Here is a 21,639-nt window from a genome sequence, read left to right on the forward strand (position 1 = left end):
ATTAAGAAACTACTGTACTTTAGTATGAGGGCGAAAATGCAATTAAACTCATTAAAATAATTCAACATAATTTTCTTGCCCAGTTAACTTTTGCAATGGCACACAATCAGTTTTCAGCCTGGTACCAGGTGCACCAGGAGTTCTACAACAAGTGAGGGAACATTTTAGTGTTAACATTTTTTCACTGAATTAATTGAAGTTGAACAAAACATTTTCTCCAAATTTGTGATATGGAGAAAAACGGCGAGGCATGCTTTTCTCTTTTTTTAATCTTCATTTTATCTTTACAGAAATAGGTAGTTATTTTCTTGCAAGTTATATCTTCTCGGATTTATTTTCTAATGTCATGTTAGGTCTATTTGGTTATAAGATAAATAGCTAGAGTATTTTCCCCATTCAGGATTCAGTAGAGTCAAGTTAACTGGAGATAAACAATCCCAGAAGTACATTAATTGTTCCTTCAAATTAAAAACGTGAAATGAGCATTAGGGTGTACAGTGAGTTTCCACCATGTCATTTTTAACAGTTTTCACCGACAATTTTTAATAGGTTATAGAGAATCTCTATGATCATGAGAATAATTTCGTTCAATCTCGTGGTCGGGATTTTTTCTTCAAAATCTACTCTGCTCAGCCTTTATTTTGAAAGTACAGGTCGGAAGTCTCAGCCTGCATTACGGCTGACATGACACTGGTCCTCTGCATTGAAGGTTGTTAGGAGGCTGGATTAGGATGAAGCTTTAAGGAGTCACATGGACTCATATTTCTAACTGGTATCCAGTTGTAGTGCATTGCCCAGTCACACAGAGTGCTGGAACCTGTCTCACTCTGTTGTGTAACTTTCTTTCTTTTGGTTTTAAATTTTTTTTAATGCGTATTTCGGCACTTTTCTGCCTTACGCGGACTTCACGTACAAACACCGGTTGCCCCTTGAGTTTTGACCATGCTGCAAACTTCACACTTTCGCCACTGAAGCTTGTTTTTGTGATGTGTGAAACTTTGAACTGAAGGAAATAAGCTTTGCAATTCACAAACTCACAATGACTGAGGAGAGCAGAAGTGAGCACAGAGCTGAAAGCGGGAAGGACTTGGAGAAACAGCTCCGGCTGCGAGTGTGCGTCCTAAACGAACTTGTAAAGACTGAACGGGATTATGTTGGGACGCTAGAGTTTCTCTCGGTGAGTGTTGAGAAGAGTTTCTAAATGAGACCATTCAAAGTGCACATTTTACTCCCAAAAATTACCCTCCCGATGAAAACAAACAAACAAAAACAGCCGGCCTGCTTAGTATGCAAGCTGCATCACCCTGCAGAGCAACAGCTCGTCCACTAAGTGTTGGAAAAAACCTGTACGCTGCTGGCTGTTGTGTCGTGAGCAGGATGTCCAATTTATAACTCATAGTTAAAGAGAGTTGTCTATAATACTGAACCCATCCAGCTGATGAAGATATTAACCTTTCAGATTGCAAGTGTGAAATCGGAAGAACAGTCACAAAGAGGCATGGCACAGCTTTAGTTCCTGCCCAGCCAGTGTGGTGTTTAATCCTCCTCTCAGTCAGTTTGAGGCTCTGTAGAGGTTTGTCTGACAATCCTGATTTACACACACACACACACACACACACACACACACACACACACACACACACACACACACACACACACGAACCATTTGGGACACGGTAAACCAATCACAACCAAATCAAATGTTTGCAGACAAAGAAACCCTTTTTTGCACTTTTAAATGACCTTATTCTGAAATAGTTTCCACGTTTTCGGCACATCATGGCATGGAGTGCACACCTTGAAGTTTATACTTTATCTGACACCTTGATGATCATTGAATATTAGACAGAAATTACATAAAATGAAGGAGGTAATGAGCTAAAGTTGGTCAGGGAAACTTGTTTGATGGCCTCTATGTCCCACCTTAGTATGCGTTTGTCACTCTCAGGCTTTTAATCTGTCTCCTGTGCAGCATTAATGTCACCCCACCTTCCACACAGCATAGACAACACAGAAGAGTGCATTTACTGTAGTTATGCCAACTTCTCAGCGGATGCAGTGGGGTTGAGTTCTGCCAAAGACAGCACCGGTGGACTCGAATGAAAACCACCAGCTCCGCCACTCAGCTGCCAACACATCTCCAGCCTCACTTGGTTGCTGCATCATAGGAGTCGTGCACTGTCAGCTTAATGACATGATATAAAATAACACCTGACTTCAAAAAAAGGAGGAAGTGAAACTTTAAACCACAGAGCAGTGGGGCGGCCAGCAAACAGGTATTTTAACTGCCTGATTTCTGGCTGTTGAGGATGTTAATAGACCTTTGCAGCGAGTACATTAATATGATCCTTGATCTCGTGCTTGACAGTCTGGGCTGTGGGGCTTGGATGCTTTCCGACATATTTTCAAATGCTCAGTGCGATGGGAACTTTGCAGGGAAGAAAGCTGAGGGGGCGCTGCACTCTGTGTCCTTAAGAGTGCAATTTCCCAGACCTTGTGCATGAATGTGTGCACCCCGACTCTCCTCCACCACCACCCAGATGTTTCCCAATGGAGGACAGAGGACTCAGAGAGGGGAAGGAGCTCTGGCCTTTCTTAGAAGTGGCATCACTGGAGGAATGCAGGAGGTGATTGCATGAGTGAATGTGTCCTCTGTCCTGGGAATGGCAATTCGGGGAATGCAGCCACCCCTCCTTTATCTCCCATGTAGTGCTGGAACTGGGATTCATTTCAAAGGTGACTGAACTCAGTTCTGGCCAGGAATGGCGGGATGGAAGCATCAGATTGAGATCTAACAGTGAAAGATAGCAGAGTTGGTTTAGCTGTGTCTTATAGATCATTGGATGATAAGGATAATGATAAAGAAGCTAGAAAGTGAGAGAAAAAGCTTATCTGTTGTTTCTATCTTCTGGGAGATCCTGGAAAGCATCGTGAAAGATGCTCGTGATGATCAAAGACGGCCCTACTGTGGTGAGGGGTCATATTGAAGGCTTTCATCTGATTGCACAAACCTGCCTCCCCTGCTGCCTCAACTACAAACCCCACAATGATCTTTATGTCTAGAGGTCAGATCGGAGGACATCCAGGCTCCCCTCTGTGCGACTCCCTGGTGGGATAATCCAGGGGACTCCAAGCACCAGCAGGGAGAGGGGTAGACTGGATATTGCTGGAGGGGTGAAAGGGAAAGGGGTTGAGCGGATCACACAGTGGATATTGCCAGGAGGGTGAAGGGTGGTGGTGGGTGGGTGGGAGGGGTTTGGTCTCTGTGAGTGGCTGGGCCTGGGGCCTTTTCTTGTAAACCATATTTCCTGGAGGAGGAATTCCTCCGAAGTTAGGAAATGCTGGAGAACAATGAGGCTCCGGTCAGTAGGCAAAGTTGAACTGAGGAGCAGAGATTGCTGCTACTGATCTGTGGGACCTAAACACAATGCACCACACTCATACTTTACTATTAAGGTAGTTGGAAAAAGAACACGGAGAACAAGGATGATTAGAGCATTTTGTCCCAGGACAGTATGAACCTATTGTGTGGATATATTGTGGGAAAATAAGATTACATCTCAAAGGTGTGAGGACTGGAAAGTCTAAATTTGACTTTCTTTGGATTAAAACACCACCTTTTCCACTTTATGTACAAAACTCACACAGAAGTCCAACAGTGGGAGAAAGGCTCCTGAGAAGCTGTTTGAAATATCTCTTTCCTATCTTACATAATGAACAATTACAGCTGGAGATAGTGGGCGGCGGTGGACACTGGTGTTTATCTTGGACAGCTATGAGCCAATAAAATGACAGTCATTCTTAGAATTGCCTCAATGAGAGGAACAAATCAAGACAATATAAGCAGTCACTCTCATGACCTCTTTGCATATGTCTTTTTTTTTGTAACGCTGTCAAATTAAATACTTTGCTTAGACTCTTCCATTGTTCACCATTGATAGAGAGACACTGAGAGCCATTTGCTTCCATGATAAGCATTTAGGAGAGAGAATGCGAGGAGTTACAACCGGGGAAACCTTTCATGTCCTGATTCTGGAGGGAGATCTGAGCCACGAGTTAACTTAATATATTCCAAAGAGCTTTGCAGAGCATTAAGTGGTCCCTTAGCTGCTGCCTTCCTCCCCCAACAAAAGCCTGTGTAATGTGAGTGTAATGTTTAAAACATTTTTAATCCCTCGCATGAATTGAAATTAAATAAATGTGGTTTTAAATATTGTAATACTGCAGAATCCCTACTTTAGTTTTTCTCTTAAGAAAACTATTGATCACTGAGGGATGAAATTCAAGAATAACTGTTTATTGCTTGTGTGTTTTCACCTCTTTATAGCTTCATGTGATTATTCTTGACATATTTCCAGGGCTTAATGTGGAAAATTTGTTACAACAAACATCCTAGCAGTCACTTTAAATTGGTCACTGTGAAAATGGCTGCAGGAAGTTGGAAAATCAAGCCTAATGGAGAAAGCAGTCACTAACAAGGAGCATTTCCTGCCTCTCAGAAACCCAGGTGTTCAAGTGAACCCTGCCTGTGTGTGTTTGGACGTTTGATTTCTCCCTCTTAGAGTTTGGATTTGTTTACATCCTGGCTGAGTAGTCACTTCTTTGGCAGAGGCTCCTGGGCCAAGAAGTTTTCTTTTTAGTCTGTAACATATGACCAGTGGCCAGTCCTGAAGGAGATCAGGTCACCGGGGCATGACGAAGGCGGTTCATATCCTCTGCACAGAAAGCCGATGACCCCAAAGGTCACAAGCTCCTGTTCCTATCCCTTTCCTGTCTGTTAATCTGTAGATGTGGTGCCAACATTCAGCTCCCTCCATGATGGAAACAGGAACAGAAGATTCTGTTAGTCGGTGCATTCGGATATAATGAAAAAACACGCGTACATAAACAGAGAAAACTTTCAGTGTGTATCAGGCGCATGTTGTACTGTATTTATCTCACAAAGAAGGTACTGCCTAGAGATTACGTCTCCTCATTATGTTGACGTTTGGGTTGTCAAAATAATGCATTCATTTTAATCACTTAATAAAAAAATTAAAAAATGAGTGTCAAAAAAATGAACACAGATTAATGGCCCTCACTGACGCCGCTGATCCCCATATGGCAGTCACGTTACTGAACATACAGCTGCTTTGTAAACATGATGGAAGCAGATGACAAAAATTGCATGGAAAATATATATTCGAAAAAATAATCTGATGGATCTGTGGATAGGAGCACCAATCTGTGCTATTTGTAAATAAAACAGGTGTTTACTTAATTTCTATTTAATTGATTCACTCATCTATTAAAATCCATTCAAATATTTTAAATACTTTTCATTGCAAATACCGATATGTGATTAATTTAGAATAATTAATCACAAAGTCTCTAATTAATTAGATTATTATATAAAAGCCCTAATTAATATATTTTTGTGCTCTAGTGAAAATCAGATATAAAAATTTGAAATGAGCTTTTGTTTTTGTTAAAGTTCAGATATATTGACTAATGGATGTTTGGATGATTAGTGTTTTGCTGGCAGTAGAAAGCTAATTTGTTCATGTTTAAGGGGACAGAAGATAGACATCTTCTCAGATGTTGTCTGGGTATGGAGGAGAGGCTGGATTAAAGAGAGCAAAAACCAAAGTTGTGTATATGTTCGGCATATTTAACACGTATGCTCACATGATGCTGGTGCATTGGGACTGGGCGGTTATGAGACTGGGGGTGAGCTCTTATATACTGCAGAGAGCCTGCCAATGGCCATTTACTGTTGCTCACATCAGTTTGCCTCTATAATGGGCTGCATTTTGTGATAAGAAATACCACGGAAGGGCAGTCTGCTGTTTGCGGTCGTCTTTATTCCTTAATTACTTCCTCTTCTCAGAGCTGATGATCGCCCCATTATAACTCATTCCATACCTCTGCCCTCCTATACGCCTCAAATTTATTTTCCTTTCTTTTCTGCTGTCACAGCTCTTTCTTTCTTGCGTTTCCCAGACTGAGCAGTGGCTGCACATGTTCGCTTCACTATTTTGGATACTGTGTTCACAAGAAGTGCTTTCTTCCACTTTCATTATACATGAAATCAGTTATGATCCCCATTAAGCTAGAGCTGCATGTTTATCACTGAACAGAACATCGTATGCTAGCAAAGTTAAATGAAGATCTGTCTAAAAATAGTCTTATTCCAGCTACGTAAACACACACACACACACACACACACACACACACACACACACACACACACACACACACACACACACACACACACACACACACACACACACACACACACACACACACACACACACACACACACACACACACACACACACACACACACGTGTGTATGCTTGTAAGAGAGTAAGCAGAAGAAAGAAGTGAAAGGAAGGAGAGAGAGGTGAGATGTTTTTCTCCTTGACTCTTTTTAATTGGATTTGGTCAGACTCTCCTCTCTGAGAACACAGGCAGTCTCTCTCTTGTGTCTGTCCCCCTTGGGAGGCCCCTGAACTGATGGAAGTGGCTCACTTGCATTTTAATTTCACACCGCTGCCACTACACAAGCGGCCTATATTTTACACTATACTTTACATTTTCATAGTCTGCATTCCTGATTATAATGTATTCTCTAGTTGGCCACACGTGCAAAAGATGATTGTTTGCGCCTTTTAACTTTTGTGTGTGAAGTATTAGTAGATGAATTGTGCAAGATACTGTATGTGTGCCTGAAACTGTTTATCACCCTATCTTAGAGCTGAATCTGTCCTTCAGCCAGCCTGTAGATGAATGATAGTGAGGAATGAAGGCCTCTCCTGCAGAGATTTTTGCATCGGCCTTAATTCCCATATCAATTAAAACATATAGTAGGATAATCCTTCATCTCCCCATTGAGCAATGTTGTGTTGGGAGCTGTTGTGTGTTTTACACATCTTTCAACATTTTATCCGTTCACCTTAACAAAAAAAAAAAATCTTTTGCAATTTCTTAGATGCAGCAAATACCAATACCAGGATATATTCAGTACCATGCATTCCTGCATTATGACAAGTTGTTGAAATCTGCTTGGAGTTGCAATCTATGACTTCATTGATAACGGTTTGTTTTTGTTCTGTACACCTTCTCTCTGTCAGTGTATGTTCCCCCTTGCAGATCCTTGCACTGGAGAGAGTTCTTTTGCTTTTGTCTCCGAGGCCATTTTTCAAGCAGGATTTCCTTCCTTCCTGGACCTCCCCGTCTTTACATTGTGCTGCATGTTTCCTGCTTAAACACACTCACACACTCCCCCCCCCTGCTGTCTCCACTGGGCCAGGGAAAGCAGCGATGTGCTACGGCTGCCTACTTAGCAACATGGAGCTTCATTGCATAGGCGATAGGGCTACAATACCGTCTGAATCCATTGAGTGTCTGTAGCTCAGGCAGGCAGAGGTGGTGCTGTCTCTATGCCCAGAGGAGAAGGCTGCCTTTGATTTGGCCATTGCCAGCTGCCTGGTCACATGGTGGCTACGTGCGACAAGGAGAGCGGTGGCGGGACTACGGTAGACACTTGTCAGGGTGTTCATGGAGAGTGAAGGGGTCATCATCACAAGGAGCTCTGTGTTTTAGCTGCAATGCTCCGCCATAGGAAACACACAGAGTTGTTCAGATCAGTTTTCCCTCAGTGCAGAGTGTGTACTCTCAAACCTGCATTGGCACATTTGGAAAATAATGACAATGTTTCCAAGCCAAAAAGACATTTACATGTTGCTCATTAGCCCAATCAATTGTCTCTGAGTCTCCACATTCTCAGATCTGATTTAGTCTTTTTTGATCATGTGAGTCTGATGAAAACATCTAGACATGCTTGCATGTTTCCTCTGTGGTTTCAACTCAGACTTTCCATTTAATTCATGTGTCTGTCCATCCTGCATGTCAGGCTGCAGACATCCAGAGCTGCCCAGACAGACATGATGGGAAATTCCATTTCATTCTCAATTATTTAATTAAGCAGCTGAATGGGATTTACTATAGAGGCTGAAGAGTTACACAAGTGTCTCTTTGTCTCTGTGCATGCTCTGTCTGCAGTCATCTTTTTCATGTCCTTTTTCTTTCTCTCATTCTTTCTCTCTAAATCTATATCGCTAGGAAGAAAACCTCTAACATACCATGATGTATAAATAATGCTTGCGGTCTGTACTGGTGGTTGATGTAGCCATGTTGGCATGGTGCCTCCTGGTCCAGTCATTCACAGACAAAAAAAGGCCATGATGAGCAGAACCCTGCCAGGATGGGGTGTTTGTACGGGTGGGCATACTCTCAACAGTCGTACTTTGGGGTGAATGAGAGTCGGGGGACCAACTGACAGGGTTGTTGTTCAATTCTCCATTGACAGTGTCTGCTTCTGTCATGTGCGAGAGAGGCTGACTCTGCAGGATCCGTTTTTTTCTTTGCTAGTTCAGGCTGGAGGTGTGTGTGTGTGTGTGTGTGTGTGTGTGTGTGTGTGTGTGTGTGTGTGTGTGTGTGTGTGTGTGTGTGTGTGTGTGTGTGTGTGTGTGTGTTGGGGGATGGGGGAAGGGGGAGGGGTTTGGTAGTTTGAAAGCCTCAAGCTGCAATAGGATGAAAAGTCGGGGTGTGTGGCACTGATGCTTGGGAGTGTGCCACAGACTGGGAGACTGAGAATTCTGCCTAGTCATCTTGGAGATCAATACATTGTGCTGGTGTGTGGCTTTGTTTTGGAATTGCCGGGAATCAGCGGGTAATGGTTTGCTTGGCTGCACACTCTCATCTTCTATTGTCCCCGCCTAATGTCCGATTTCACAATTCAAAAGAGCTTCCTTATATGTTAGAGATGCTTCCCTATTGAACAGAGCCACAGCCTGTCAGGCGTTCAGTTCAACTGACATGGCCGCCAGCATCGTTTTATGCTCATGCGCTCATTTCACTTCAATGTCAACTGTGCAGGTAGCTCAGCGGGAGTCAGGCGCAGACATTGGACACACACATATTCATTAGATAAATTGTTTTTTTCCAGATTTTTAGGAATGTATTGGGTGCCAGGGTCAGCGAAAGGACAGTAACATCAATAACATCAAAGCACATCATTCCACGACACTGTGGTGGCGTCTGCAGTTATGCAGTGGTCTGTTGGGGCTGTGCAGGCACAGGGAGGGACAGGAGACGACTGAAGAAGCTGGTCAAAAGGGCCAGCTCTGTCCTGGACAGTCCTCTGGACTCCATAGAGGATGTGGGTGAAAGGAGGATGTTAGCCAAGCTGACATCAATCACGGACAACACCTCTACCCACCTCCGTGAGACTAGCAGCTCCTTCAGTGGCAGACTGCTGCACCCTCAGTGCAGGAAAGAGCACTACCGCAGGTCGATTGTCCCGACGGCTGTCAGACTGTTCAACACCAGCCTAAGATAATGTAGCACTGTGTGTCATAGCACCTGACACTTTTTTCATCCCGAGTTGTATTTATTTATTTTTGTATATATCGTTTGTGTGTCCTATCTATCTATCTATCTATCTATCTATCTATCTATCTATCTATCTATCTATCTATCTATCTATCTATCTATCTATCTATCTATCTATCTATCTATCTATCTATCTATCTATCTATCTATCTATCTATCTATCTATCTATCTATCTATCTATCTATCTATCTATCTATCTATCTATCTATCTATCTATCTATCTATTTGATCTATTTGATCTATATGAAGTATTTTTCATAACGTTCACAGAATAGTGAGCTCTTGGAGGTGCCTCAAAACACTTGCTGCTTGCTGGTCTAAACTCAAGCCAGATTTTTCCTTCCATTTCAGTCATTTCCTCAAAAGAAGAAAAAAAAAAAAAAAAAAAAAAAAAAATAAATCCAAATTTCTTCCATTTGCTGTCTCTTATCGTCTTTTTTCTGACAGGCACACTTACAGTATGTTGCAAGGCCTGTCCCAATTATTACATTATCGCCTGGCCTGACTGCAGTTATTTTTGCATAATTGTGATAAATCATTTCCACTGAATACCATTCATTCTATTGGATAAAACTAATAGAAATGTTATATTTCAATCTTTATTTCCACGCTGAGGTTTGACTGGAGCTCTTTTGATGATGTCATGTCATTGCACCCATTTCTCTTGCCATGGTTTAATGAAACACGAGTGGAGAATTAGCACCTCTGTCATACATTGTTTATTTTTGATTATGTCTGTCATTATCAGTAATTTATTCTCATATTTTGTACATTTCTTTTTGACATCATATTTGCTCTGTGCCATTTTTGTTTATAAAGCTTGAATGGGAAACATCATTTTATATTTATATATTCAAATGTTCAATGCCAAGAAGTGTAATATTAAACTGTTATTAGGCTTCTACTATAATAGAACATAAAATGAACAGAAACAAAACAAATAAATCGTTAATCACAGTAATTTGGATGGCAGTTTATTATTACCTTAAATTTTAAGATCATGAAATATATATGTTGCTATGTCAAATCCATACTTCAACACTAAATTATTTATTTTTTGACGTGCATACAGCCTGAATTTTAAACTAAGGTCAATTTGTTTCACTGACAAATGGGTTTTGTTTCCCAGAAGATCCTGTAAAATGACTACTGTCTCTGATCTCTGTAGTTAATTTATAACAAGAGACCTGTGTACATGAGCCCTAATAGCCACTCCCAAGCTGACATATTAACATTCCCCGCTGTATTTATAGAGACTGTTTCCTGTATACATTCCCAGTGGAAAGAAACAGGCCAGTTTGGGAAAACTATTCAGAGGACTAATGAGATGGGAAGCACAGGATGACTCTTGGAGGTGTCATCAGGACCTGTTGAAGCCGGGAGAGGCCTGGCTTGTAGGAGGGCATCACTACAAAGAGCCTTTTCTCTCTTCTCGGATATCTCCCAGTGTGCTCTCGGCACCAGAGACTGTTTGTCTCTGGTCAGTATTTAGGGGAAGTTCAGTTTTTTGCTTGCCAGGAATTTGGGATGTGTACATAGGTATGGCTGTGCAGGAGATTTAACCCTGTGATGTTGAATTCCGGTTTAAAAGCACTTCCTCTGTGCAGGAAGTTTGGTAAAGGCAATATATCCTCCCCACAGGGCTGAGATGTTAAGAAAGCCAAACAAGGTTGTCTTTTTTTCCTTCTCTTCCTCTCCCTCTGTACTTCCTCTCTGTCTGTTTATTCTGTCTGCCTTCTCCCTGTCTATCTCCACTCTGTCATTTTCTCAGCAACAGAGCACTATCAGAGACTCGGGTGCTTTAAACGCTTGCCCGAGGGTGCTGAACTGCTCGCACACCTGTAACCTTCTGTCCTTTATCACAGCGCTTTACTTTATTCTCTGGTGTTATGGGGGAAAGATATACAACAAAGAAATACACACAGACATAGATACAGTACCCAGAAACACTGTTATGCTAATGAGAAAAGCTTCACAGTCTACCAATTCACTCCAGTGGGCTTTGTTGCGTGTGTAGCTGTTGTTCGTGCGTCCGTCTCTGGCTTTGAATGGCCTTTGTCTCGTCTCTTTTATTTGTTAACAAGAGAGGATTCCTTTATAGATGGTGGATTGTGATAAATTCATTACCCGTACAAGTGTGCAGACAAATCCCTATAAATTAATATTTTCTTTTGAAACAATCTCACAATATACAGAAAGTGAAAAACAAACACAGGACGTTTGTGTGTGTGTGTGTGTGTGTGTGTGTGTGTGTGTGTGTGTGTGTGTGTGTGTGTGTGTGTGTGTGTGTGTGTGTGTGTGTGTGTGTGTGTGTGTGTTTACCAGTCTTCCAGTCATGACAACAAAGCAAATCAGTGAATTGTCAGAGGACAAAAGTGGCAGTTTCTCTAATAGGCACGAAGAAAGGTCTATTCGTTTATCTAGAGAGACAGTTTGCACTGATGGCCAGTGCCAATGAACTCACGTTGGACCTTTTTCAATAGTGAGCAATAGATTGCACATTACAGAAAGAAAAAAAAAAAGAGTTTTAACTCTGGGAACAGTATACGTTTGAAAATTGTGCTGAAAAATGTGTTAGTGCATTTAATATTTTTACTCTTTTTAATAAAGCTGTGTCACCACTTTTATTTTTACTAAGAGCAGGTTGTTCTACAGTTGAACCAATTGATCAACAAGGACTTAAAATGGGTGTTTTACATGGAATACATCAAACGCGCCCCATGTTCCTGCCCACTCTTCCAATGGTTCTAATTTGAATGCATAAGCAGATGTTCGAGGCTAAAGCTTTGTAGTTCTGACTAATTTCTAAAGCATGGAAGCTGCAAGTTATTTTTTTCCGCTTTTCTAATCAAAGCAACTTGTTGTATAGTTTTGCTCATTTGGATTTGTTTAACACTCTTTTCCTCTCTGAGTGGGTTTCGTGTTCTCACCACAGCTGGTTCTATTCGGTGTGAGTCTGTGTAACATGCATGCATCTCCCCTTTCTTCATTCTCTTCTCCACAAGCACATACACATGCTTTGGTTTGTCAAATATACTGTCCGCCTTTTGAAATGCAAGAATGTCCATCATTGTCCTGCTCTTATGTCATTGCAAGTTTACTTATTTGAGGAAGCAAGTGGTCTGTTTTTGCCAAACTCCTCTGGTGTGATTCATCTGTTTCATTGACAAAGAGATAAACATATGCGGGGGGAGTGGTTTGTCTTCCGCCGATTGTATCTTTCCAGTCTGATCGAAGGATACTGCAGGTGACAGCATTGCATAATATCCATTCACAAAGTGTCCTGAACCAGGTTGGTCGTCTGGTCGGTGTGTTTGCTTTTCTCCTTTCCTATAGGACACTCAAGTCCAGAGGATACAGGGTGTAATTTCAACCACCCAACTCCTGAGCCGAAAGCATACTTCAGCAAACTGTAGTTATTGAGCGAGCTGTCACACATGAGATTGAGGCAGTTTTTTTATGCTGTCCAGGCCAAAGCTCAGTCATCGTGAGTCTGTAATAGGAAGGTCTGTGATTTGGCCTGCAGATCAGCAAACTGAACCCGATATCTGCTTCCTGATTCCAATTTTAGTGTGACAGTCGAAGTCAGGTTATCACTTTTGTCATGAGGCAGCCATGATTTCCTCCATCATGTCTTTGTGGCCCTCAGCATGTGGGCCTTTGTTGATTAATGGCATGTAGGGCCACATGCTGTGATTTGAAACAATTTATTCAGCACACCCAGCTGCTCTGTAGAGTAATGAAAACTTAAATGTGGTTTTAATGTGTAGTCCCCCCTCAGTGACAATCCAGGTGATTATACCTGGACCTCAAAGAACAAAATTATTTTCTGAGAGTTTTTGTTCATTGTTGGATGCGGTTAAGGATAGAAAAAACATGTGCTGTATGTCCAATATGTAGAAAGGAAAACAGCAGATGATGCTAATTTTTTTTTTAAGTGAAAATATTTCACTCACATGCTTTATGTGGGAATGGATGTTATTTCGGAGATGAGAGCTTTCCTTTAATTCTCAATGGAAACAATACTGTGAGAAAATCCTTGGTCCTCCGTAACTTTTTTCTTCCTCTTTGTCTTCTTTGCTCAACACTTTGCCTCCTAATTATTCCAATTATCTTGAACATATGTTAGTGATGAAATAAAACACTATTTAAACCTCAAAGAATATTCATAAAGTCACATTCTTCCAATGCAACTATGACTTATTTTTCAGTGTTTTATGCTCGGTTCAAAAAGCCTGTACATTTTTGGTCAGAGAAAGCGTGACGGATCAGGAACAGCTCCTGTTGAGCTCTAAAATGCATTAAAGTGTGCTTGTGATTCAGCTGCGGCCAGTGCCCAGACATGGTGGATTCCTGCTCGAGAGCACATCCAGTCCCAGGGAACAAAATATGTCCCCTGGAATTCAATTGTTGTTGTTACCGTATGTGAGGACGAAGACAGCAAGCGTGAAGGAGGATGGTGAAAATGTTTCTCCAATAAATTGACATCAGAAACTTACTTGAATTGTGAGGAAGAGTCAAGAATGAGTCTTCAACACTTTCTCAGCACTTCTGCATGCCTTTGTTTTGAAATTGCTGTAAGAAAATCCATCTTAAATGCAATTAATGTTTGTCATTTTTATTATCTTGAATAGAACTGTCAGTAGTATCTTGCACTGAAAGTGTTAAACAGAAAAACAGATGCTTTGCTCTGCGATGCAACCAAGAGACCAATCCTGGATGTGCTCCACCAAAACCAAATTGTAATTCTGGATTTGGATGACACAAATTCTTCATTTAGATAAAATACATTAAGGCTTTTGCAAACGAGCTGCACATTTATGCAGCGCTGTCAGGTGCTACAGACCTGGAAATGGGTTTAGTGTGTACTCACAGTCACCCTGGGTACTGTTACTGTATCCAAAAATCCAGTCAGTCAGCTTCCCATTCACTGTCCGTGGAGCCATTCCAGGACTAGTCTCTTAACAACATCAACAAGGCAGCCTTGGCAGCCTCCTCGGAAGAGACATGTTTGTTTCCACAAATCAAGTCTGAACCATCCACAATTCTAGGAAGAACTGTGTCTCGAATTAATTGTGCAGACTGTTATGTGTGTTTTCTGTTTGGCTGACTTTAAAACTTACGAACTTAAAAACTACAGGAAAGATGTTCTCAGTTTTACACCAGTTCTGTGCAACAAAAACAAACAATCTTATCTTTTGAGGGATAACACTATTTATTATCTCCATCCAATCAGACTTAGAGTCCCTGCTCTCCATTACGCCAAATGCTTTTTTTATGTTGTTTATATCTGATAAGCATTTGCAGTGTGGCTCCTTATTTTTTGCAGCAGTCCCGCATAGCTATAGATATACAGTATAATTAGTGCTCTGCAGACATAGAGATTATTTCCTCATAAATAGACTTTTCATAATTATACTGAAGCGATAAACTCCCTAATGAGCCCATGTTTCATGTCACACATCGATGATAGGAAGCATCGATTGTATCTTTCCAGTCTGATCGAAGGATAGTGCAGGTGACAGCATTGCATAATATCCATTCACAAAGTGCCTATCGATGATAGGAAGTTTTGATGGAAATTAGCGCTGCCTTTGCTCAGCTCAGGTCACATACAGTAAGCCCTGTCAGGCCCTTGCGAGGGCCCGTCGAAATCTGCTCGACAGTGTTTGTATATATTAGACTTGCTAATCAGATGCTAATGCTAGTGAGTGGCAGAGTTGCGAGGCAAGGCAGCTACAGAATTGTAATCAGTGTGGAGTTGGCCTACAACAAAGAGGCTGATTATTTAAGCCACTTTTTCTTTTTTTTTTTCCCAACCACAAACCTACTTTCGTGCATTCCCTTCGACAGCTCCTTTTGAAGTGCAGCTTGACGTCAATACAATGTGATTAAGATGATTTCAGTAATCTTTTCAAGTCAACTTGTTTTCCTACAAAAGTTAACTAAGCATTGGGCCCGTAATTAGCTGGAAATGTAGATTCCATCCGCTCACAATTAATCAAGTGAAACATTTCAATAATCTCAGTGTAGTCACTCACTTAGATCTCGGTGTCAAGGAATAATTCTTGGCTTGCCTGCTCATTAAAGCAACCTGTTTACATGCGTTTGTGGTCGTATTATGTTGAGGCTGCTCGGGTCAGGCTGCCCGCTGTGTGGCTGCACCGGGCGACAGATGGCATTATGGCCCTCAGTGGGGCGGTAAAGGGATGCCCATGGTTAAGGTTAACTGCAGAGACAGATAAGTGTTCTCACTGCACTCACAGAGACTGCGTACATCTCGCTGCCTTTCAGTGTGGAGTTTAATCATGCCGGTTATGTGTTTACAGAGCTGCTGTTGCCGGTTTCTGTCACGTTGTATCATGAAGGATTTGTGCTGCTGAAATGTCAGTGTCAAAATCTGTTGTATTCTACTACCGTGTCTGTGCCTGTTATGTTGTCTGTCATGTTGCGTTGGCTTTGTGCGAGGATTGGTGTCATCCATGACAGGCCATTGATTGAGTTGGATTTAAGTTTTTACAGCTTTTCTGCATTTTGAAAACTCTGTCTTCTAAGTAGTGTCTTGAAGGACACAATTTGAATCACTGCTGGTTCAACGAACACTTTTTGCTTCACCTTTCCTTTCATTTTGGTTTATTTATCTTCAGTGGCATGAATCTTACTTACTTGAGACAAGTTTGCTTTATACTACTTACAGATCTCATATTTGCCTGTATTTTACTTGGGTTTCTGCCTTTTATGCCTTTTAGAGGATAAATTAAATTAGTGTTGCAACATGGAAAAATTAAAACAAATGTGAGCAAGACGAAGCTGATGTCACACAAGTGTATTTTTGTGATATTATGCCAATGTAACATTTTACATTCAGAATTGTCAGCAATATGATCATTAGGGATGGTGTTGTTTATCACCAAGTTTGATAAAGCAGAGTGATGAAACGTAATTTTGCGTGAAAGTTTAGATTTTTAAGCCTTGCTCTTGATTTCATCATAGCTTCCCTGAAGTAAGGTGCTTTACAGGCATCAATCAAAATTAAAGTGTGATGCAGCCAATTAGTTTTTTCCAGAGCTTTTATATAGATCGCTGTCTGGCGAACTGTAATCCGAGCATTTTACACATAAACGTAAAGATTCTCGTCGGGAACGTGATGTTAGATGAATGTCTTCTTTGAAAGCTTTCCCTCAGGCGGAGTTCAGAAAATGACTAATTTTTCCTTAGTCACATTTTAAGACCACGTTTGAAGCACATCTTAATTTGCCATTCTCAGAAAGTGCCCTGAAGCATTAAATAGGTTGTTGAGCGCCTGTGCAGTGAAGCAGCCTGGGAACCAGCGTCCTCAGGGACTGAAAAAGCAAGAGCACTTTCTGTCCATTTCAATTCACACTCTGTTGGCCTCTCCAGCTCACATCCATAGCCACTTAATTCTGCCTTTGAAATACCATGCGCTGCAGTTATTGTGGGTTTTTTTTTTGTTTGTTTTTTTTCCTTCACGAAGATTGTGTTTCGGGAATATCAGGTCTCCATTGTGAAGGTTACCAATTTACTGTGGCAGTGAAGTGTTGCAGCTGCACACAAAGCCTCAAATCTAGTCTTTTATTTGGGCTGTTTAAGGAACAAGCCATCAGATGCCACAAAGTAATTTAATCCTGGGGCCAGTTCAAAAGTGTTAACTGTTGCTTTCCTTTTCTGATCCTCTTCAGGTGTTTCTACATCGTCTCAACCAGTACGCAGCCACCAAAATCGACAAGAACATCACAGAGGAAACAGTTAAGGTGAGGGGCCGTCTGTGAGGTATGCGACTGTGTAATTAAAACTTGAAAAACAAAACAAAACTGAAGGTAATTGACTTTTACTCTGACACTGCACACAAACCTTATTTTCATTCAGTAACCTGATCCACGAAAAGTTCGGAAATTACATCGGAAACTAAATAAACCTTTGTATGGGGCGTCCTTTCAACCTAAAATAGCCAAATTCTGAATGGAGAAAGAAGTAGTGGGCGATACAGGAAGCAGCTGTAAATATAATCTATTTATAAATGATTCCGGCTGGAGGATAATAAAGAATGCTCTCTGGCAGTGGGAGTGTTTCTGTGAGCCTGCTTACTTTTGAAGGTAAACACACATTCAGTAGATATTTACTGCACGTCCCATGTTTTGGAATATCTCCTCTCACGTCATGTTTTGTGTGGAAACATGCTGTACAGAGGGGGTTTTAGATAGCGGCCATGATGTCACAGCAGCTGAATGACATCCAGTCCTCCATTGATCACATTTAAATAGATTTTTCGCTGTTGTATCACTAAAGGTTATTTTAGCCTCGAAACACGCATGAAAGACTTTTGGTTTGCATGCTTTTGATTTTACTTCACTTGCCTCTTTCTCCATCCAGCGTCAGCATATAGTTTTGTCATTTAATATCACCACAAAATGGCATAAATGAGGGCAGATGTCAACGCCACATGAAAGTTTCCACACAACATATCTTATAAATGTGTCCCTTTTTTTTTTTTTTTTTTTTTTTTTTAGCTTTTCTGTTAAAATATCTCTTATAATGTTTGAAATTCAAATATCAAAGACGCCTCAAGCCGAGATGCTCATTACAAAGAAACCTTATTCTTTCTTCTGTGGCCTCAGACATTCCACCGCCTGGCACCACACTGACCATAAACAAGCAGCATATGCCAAAGTATCGATTCAGGAAATCCTTGGACCTGCAATGGAGGGAACAAAAATGCCAAAAACCAACATACATACACTCGCATACTTTGTTTTAGCTGCCAATCCAACGTCTTCACGTTCTCTCTCTCAGGTTTTATTCTCCAATATTGAAGAGATCCTGGCCGTTCACAAAGACTTCCTGTCCATGGTGGAGGAGCTGCTGGAGCCTGACCCTCATGCTCACCATGAAATCGGGCGCTGCTTCTTGCACTTTGTGAGTAACATTTGCTTCTGTGCACCCATGACTGCTTTATACTTACTCTGCTGTAAATTGAACGTCATCTCAACACCTCTAATTATGATGTCTCGTCCGAGCCCTGAAAGCTCCGTCGCACTGATGCAATAATCCTGGGTTCACAGGAGCCTGTAATCTAAAAAATCTCTATCTCTATGTCTATCAAAGCTTAAATGCACAGTTATGTCTACGAATACTCCTGAAAATGATAAAATACTCCAGATGTTGTCAATTTGTCTCTCTGGATTACTTATGATGAAAGAGTGCACATGTGTTATATGGTTGCTGGGACTGAGATATACTGCTCTTTCCCCCTATATATCACGTTGCTTTGATGCAGAACCTCGAGGCACACTCGCATATAATGGCTTTCAAAGTCTAATAAATTAAACCATCCTTCTGTTGAACTTAAGGCAACTTCTGTGTCAGTTTTGGCTGGCTGCTGTTGGTGCAGGTGAAAGACAGGATGATCCAGCAGTAGAGATGGTACAGTCAGGTTTATGATGAAATGACCTCATTGGGAAAATGGGACAAACTTCAAAGCAAAACTCACGACTAATGATCATAATTCAGTTGTAAGTGGCCATGTGAGTCCAGAGAGATAAAACAAACAAATAAAACACACCCTTATTCTGTAGCTTTGTCAAAGTTTCCTTCTCTGCAGTAATTTGTTGATCCCATAAAAGTTCCAAGAAAGAATTACACAATCTGACTTTGATACCGAAACACAAAAAAGTAAGCCAGCTGGACAGTTGACTGCTCAAATCGAAATTCCTCTTGTGATTCAGGCCGGCACTGTGGTTTCATACTCACTAAAGACTCCACTCCTCCCTTTTGGACAACAGTGAAATCAGTTTGGAAGTTCATAAACTTCCCTCTTAGAAAACATGATTCAAGAAGAAGAGCGTGCTTTACAGTTAATCCTGAAGTTGTGTTTTTGTCAGCGGCCCTGCGTGTTGTGACAGTTATGTCTTTTCAGATCACCAGCTTTGTCTTCTGAGGATGAAGACTGTGCACTGTTTTTGCTGCTCTGTAGTGTCTTTGTAGTGAGTGATTTAGAGGCTGTGTGGTCTGGTCCCACTGCTGGCTCTCAAACACAATGGAGTGTAAATGTCATATGAATAGCTTTGGTGTAAAGTTGTCGGTCATATGGCTGCAAGGCAGATGACAGGATATACAGGCTATCCCCCCCCCCCCCCCCCACTCACACACACACACACACACACACACACACACACACACACACACACACACACACACACACACACACACACACACACACACACACACACACACACACACACACACACACACACACACACACACACACACACACACACACAATATAATTATGTATTTCATGATAAGTGTGAATAGGAATTCATACCAGTCTTACACATTATACTATATGTCTGCTCTCTGGTCTGTTTTACCTTCTCCTTTTTCTTTTACTAGTCAGTATCTCTGTCATCTGTATTGCCCTTATCTCACTTTATTTATATCGGGATGCCCTTCTCTCTTTTTTTTTTTCCATTTTTCTGTTTGACTTTGTCACCCTCTTTCTTATTCTCTCTCTCTGTTATTTTCTCCTTTTACTCCTTGTGCATCCTTCTCACCTTGGCTCTGTCTGGCTCTTTCAGAGGAGCCGTTTTCAGATTTATGATGAATACTGCGGGAACCATGAGAAGGCCCAGAGGCTGTTGCTGGAGGTCAACAAGATCAGGAGCGTCAGGACATGTTTACTGGTGAGAAGGGACTTTAAACCTCCACACACACACGCCGTTAAGCAGCGCTGAACTTGGTGCAGGCAATGCTCTAAAACCTCAGTATTTAAGTCCAAGTCTGAGAAACCATTTTCAGTTCTTGGAAACAATAAAAGAAACATGTACAGCTATATCATTCAAACAACCGTATATGATAAGCTAAACATTCTAAAAAAAACAACCAGATATTTCTAAAGGCCACAATTCAGGATCATATGGCTTCATGAGTGGCCTTGGGAACTGCTCACATCTGAAAACACACCGCCACACTCTCTTAGACACACAAACACACAGTCACCCACACATGGCAGCTGGACAGTGTAAAACCCTGTACTTTATGTTCCAGTGTGTCTGACAGCTGATGTGACTCTGCCCCATGAGTGGGCGGACTCCCTCTTCCTGTCCAGACGCTCTCAGAAACTTTCACTTCCACAGGGGAGCATCATGTTGCGAGAACAAAAAGAGGACTACATCCCTACTGCTGGCTTACACTCAGCGAGGTCAACATGCTCACCCTTTTCTTCTCCGTTGTTCCACAGTTCCCCACTTTTATCCTACATTCACACTTTTCACTTTAAGGCTTTGACAGTTTGTACACATCCCATTTACCCCTTATGTTTCAAGACCTCCATAAAAAGAGAGTCCTTTGAAATTGAGATCTACAGCAGAGTTACACATCTAGAAGAACCTGAGTATAACCGCAAACCTGCTTGTATTGATTGGCCAGTTCTGGTTAAGCACATGACATTTTCTTAGACTGTAATTGATGGAGTGAGAGATGAAACGCACACATGCTCATACTACACTCCATCAGAGAAGAGTGGTGGCAAGAGATCTATGTCTAATTTACTGTTCATGTGTGTCTTTAATCTCAGATGCCGGAGGAGGCAAAGATATTAATTGACTTTGATTTAATGGGGTCTTTATAGTCTTGACCTTTCCATCAGGGCCACTCGGGTCTTGTGTTACCCTCCAAACTGCACTCAGCCATGAGCTAATATACCTCAGGTCACCTTTCAGGCCCTGCAGTGACCGGGGTGGGGATATCCGCTAACCTCCATTAAACCTTTGGCCTACTGACTGCTGTAAAGCCTGGTTTATTGTTTACAATGTAATTCAGCAGCACCTCATCTAAATTTCAGGGAGGCGAGAATGGATGTTAGCTGTTGACCTCATTACTTGTAACCTACCACATGTAGAGAAGACGCACTTGGATCAAGTGAAGGAAAACGTTCTCTGATACAGTTGGACTGTTGTAACAATTCACACTCAACAATTTTTTCAGCTTTTGGATACATTGCCAAGTGGTTTTGTACATCCAGTCATTGTATTGACTCCCTGCTCAACTTCACACCCAGACACCCATCTCACTTTTCCTCCAGTGCCACTAACATTTTAAGATTAGGACTAAATTCAGGAAAACAATTTTTTGCACAATTTTGCTCACCTAACAGCAGATATGATCTTATAAAATCTCATATG

At 41.5% G+C, this 21,639-nt stretch overlaps 1 protein-coding gene across 2 annotated transcripts in view; it reads left to right on the plus strand.

Annotated features, from left to right (window-relative positions):
- Positions 1–769: 769 nt before the first annotated feature.
- The window catches only part of prex2 (phosphatidylinositol-3,4,5-trisphosphate-dependent Rac exchange factor 2), an 88,642-nt gene continuing 67,772 nt past the window's right edge, over positions 770–21,639 (plus strand). Inside the window, exons 1-4 of one of the 2 annotated variants that reach the window (XM_069703678.1) lie at positions 770–1,177; positions 17,140–17,211; positions 18,251–18,373; positions 20,035–20,139. In XM_069703678.1, the coding sequence (XP_069559779.1) occupies positions 1,040–1,177; positions 17,140–17,211; positions 18,251–18,373; positions 20,035–20,139 (438 nt within the window). In that variant the 5' untranslated portion in view covers positions 770–1,039. The remainder of the gene's footprint in view (positions 1,178–17,139; positions 17,212–18,250; positions 18,374–20,034; positions 20,140–21,639) is intronic. The other variant, XM_069703679.1, reaches the window with a different exon arrangement.

This window comes from Brachyistius frenatus, unplaced genomic scaffold (genome assembly GCF_029030835.1).
Source record: "Brachyistius frenatus isolate BFR_SWC_R1_liver_20210118 unplaced genomic scaffold, ASM2903083v1 Contig_47, whole genome shotgun sequence".
NCBI lineage: Eukaryota > Metazoa > Chordata > Actinopteri > Embiotocidae > Brachyistius > Brachyistius frenatus.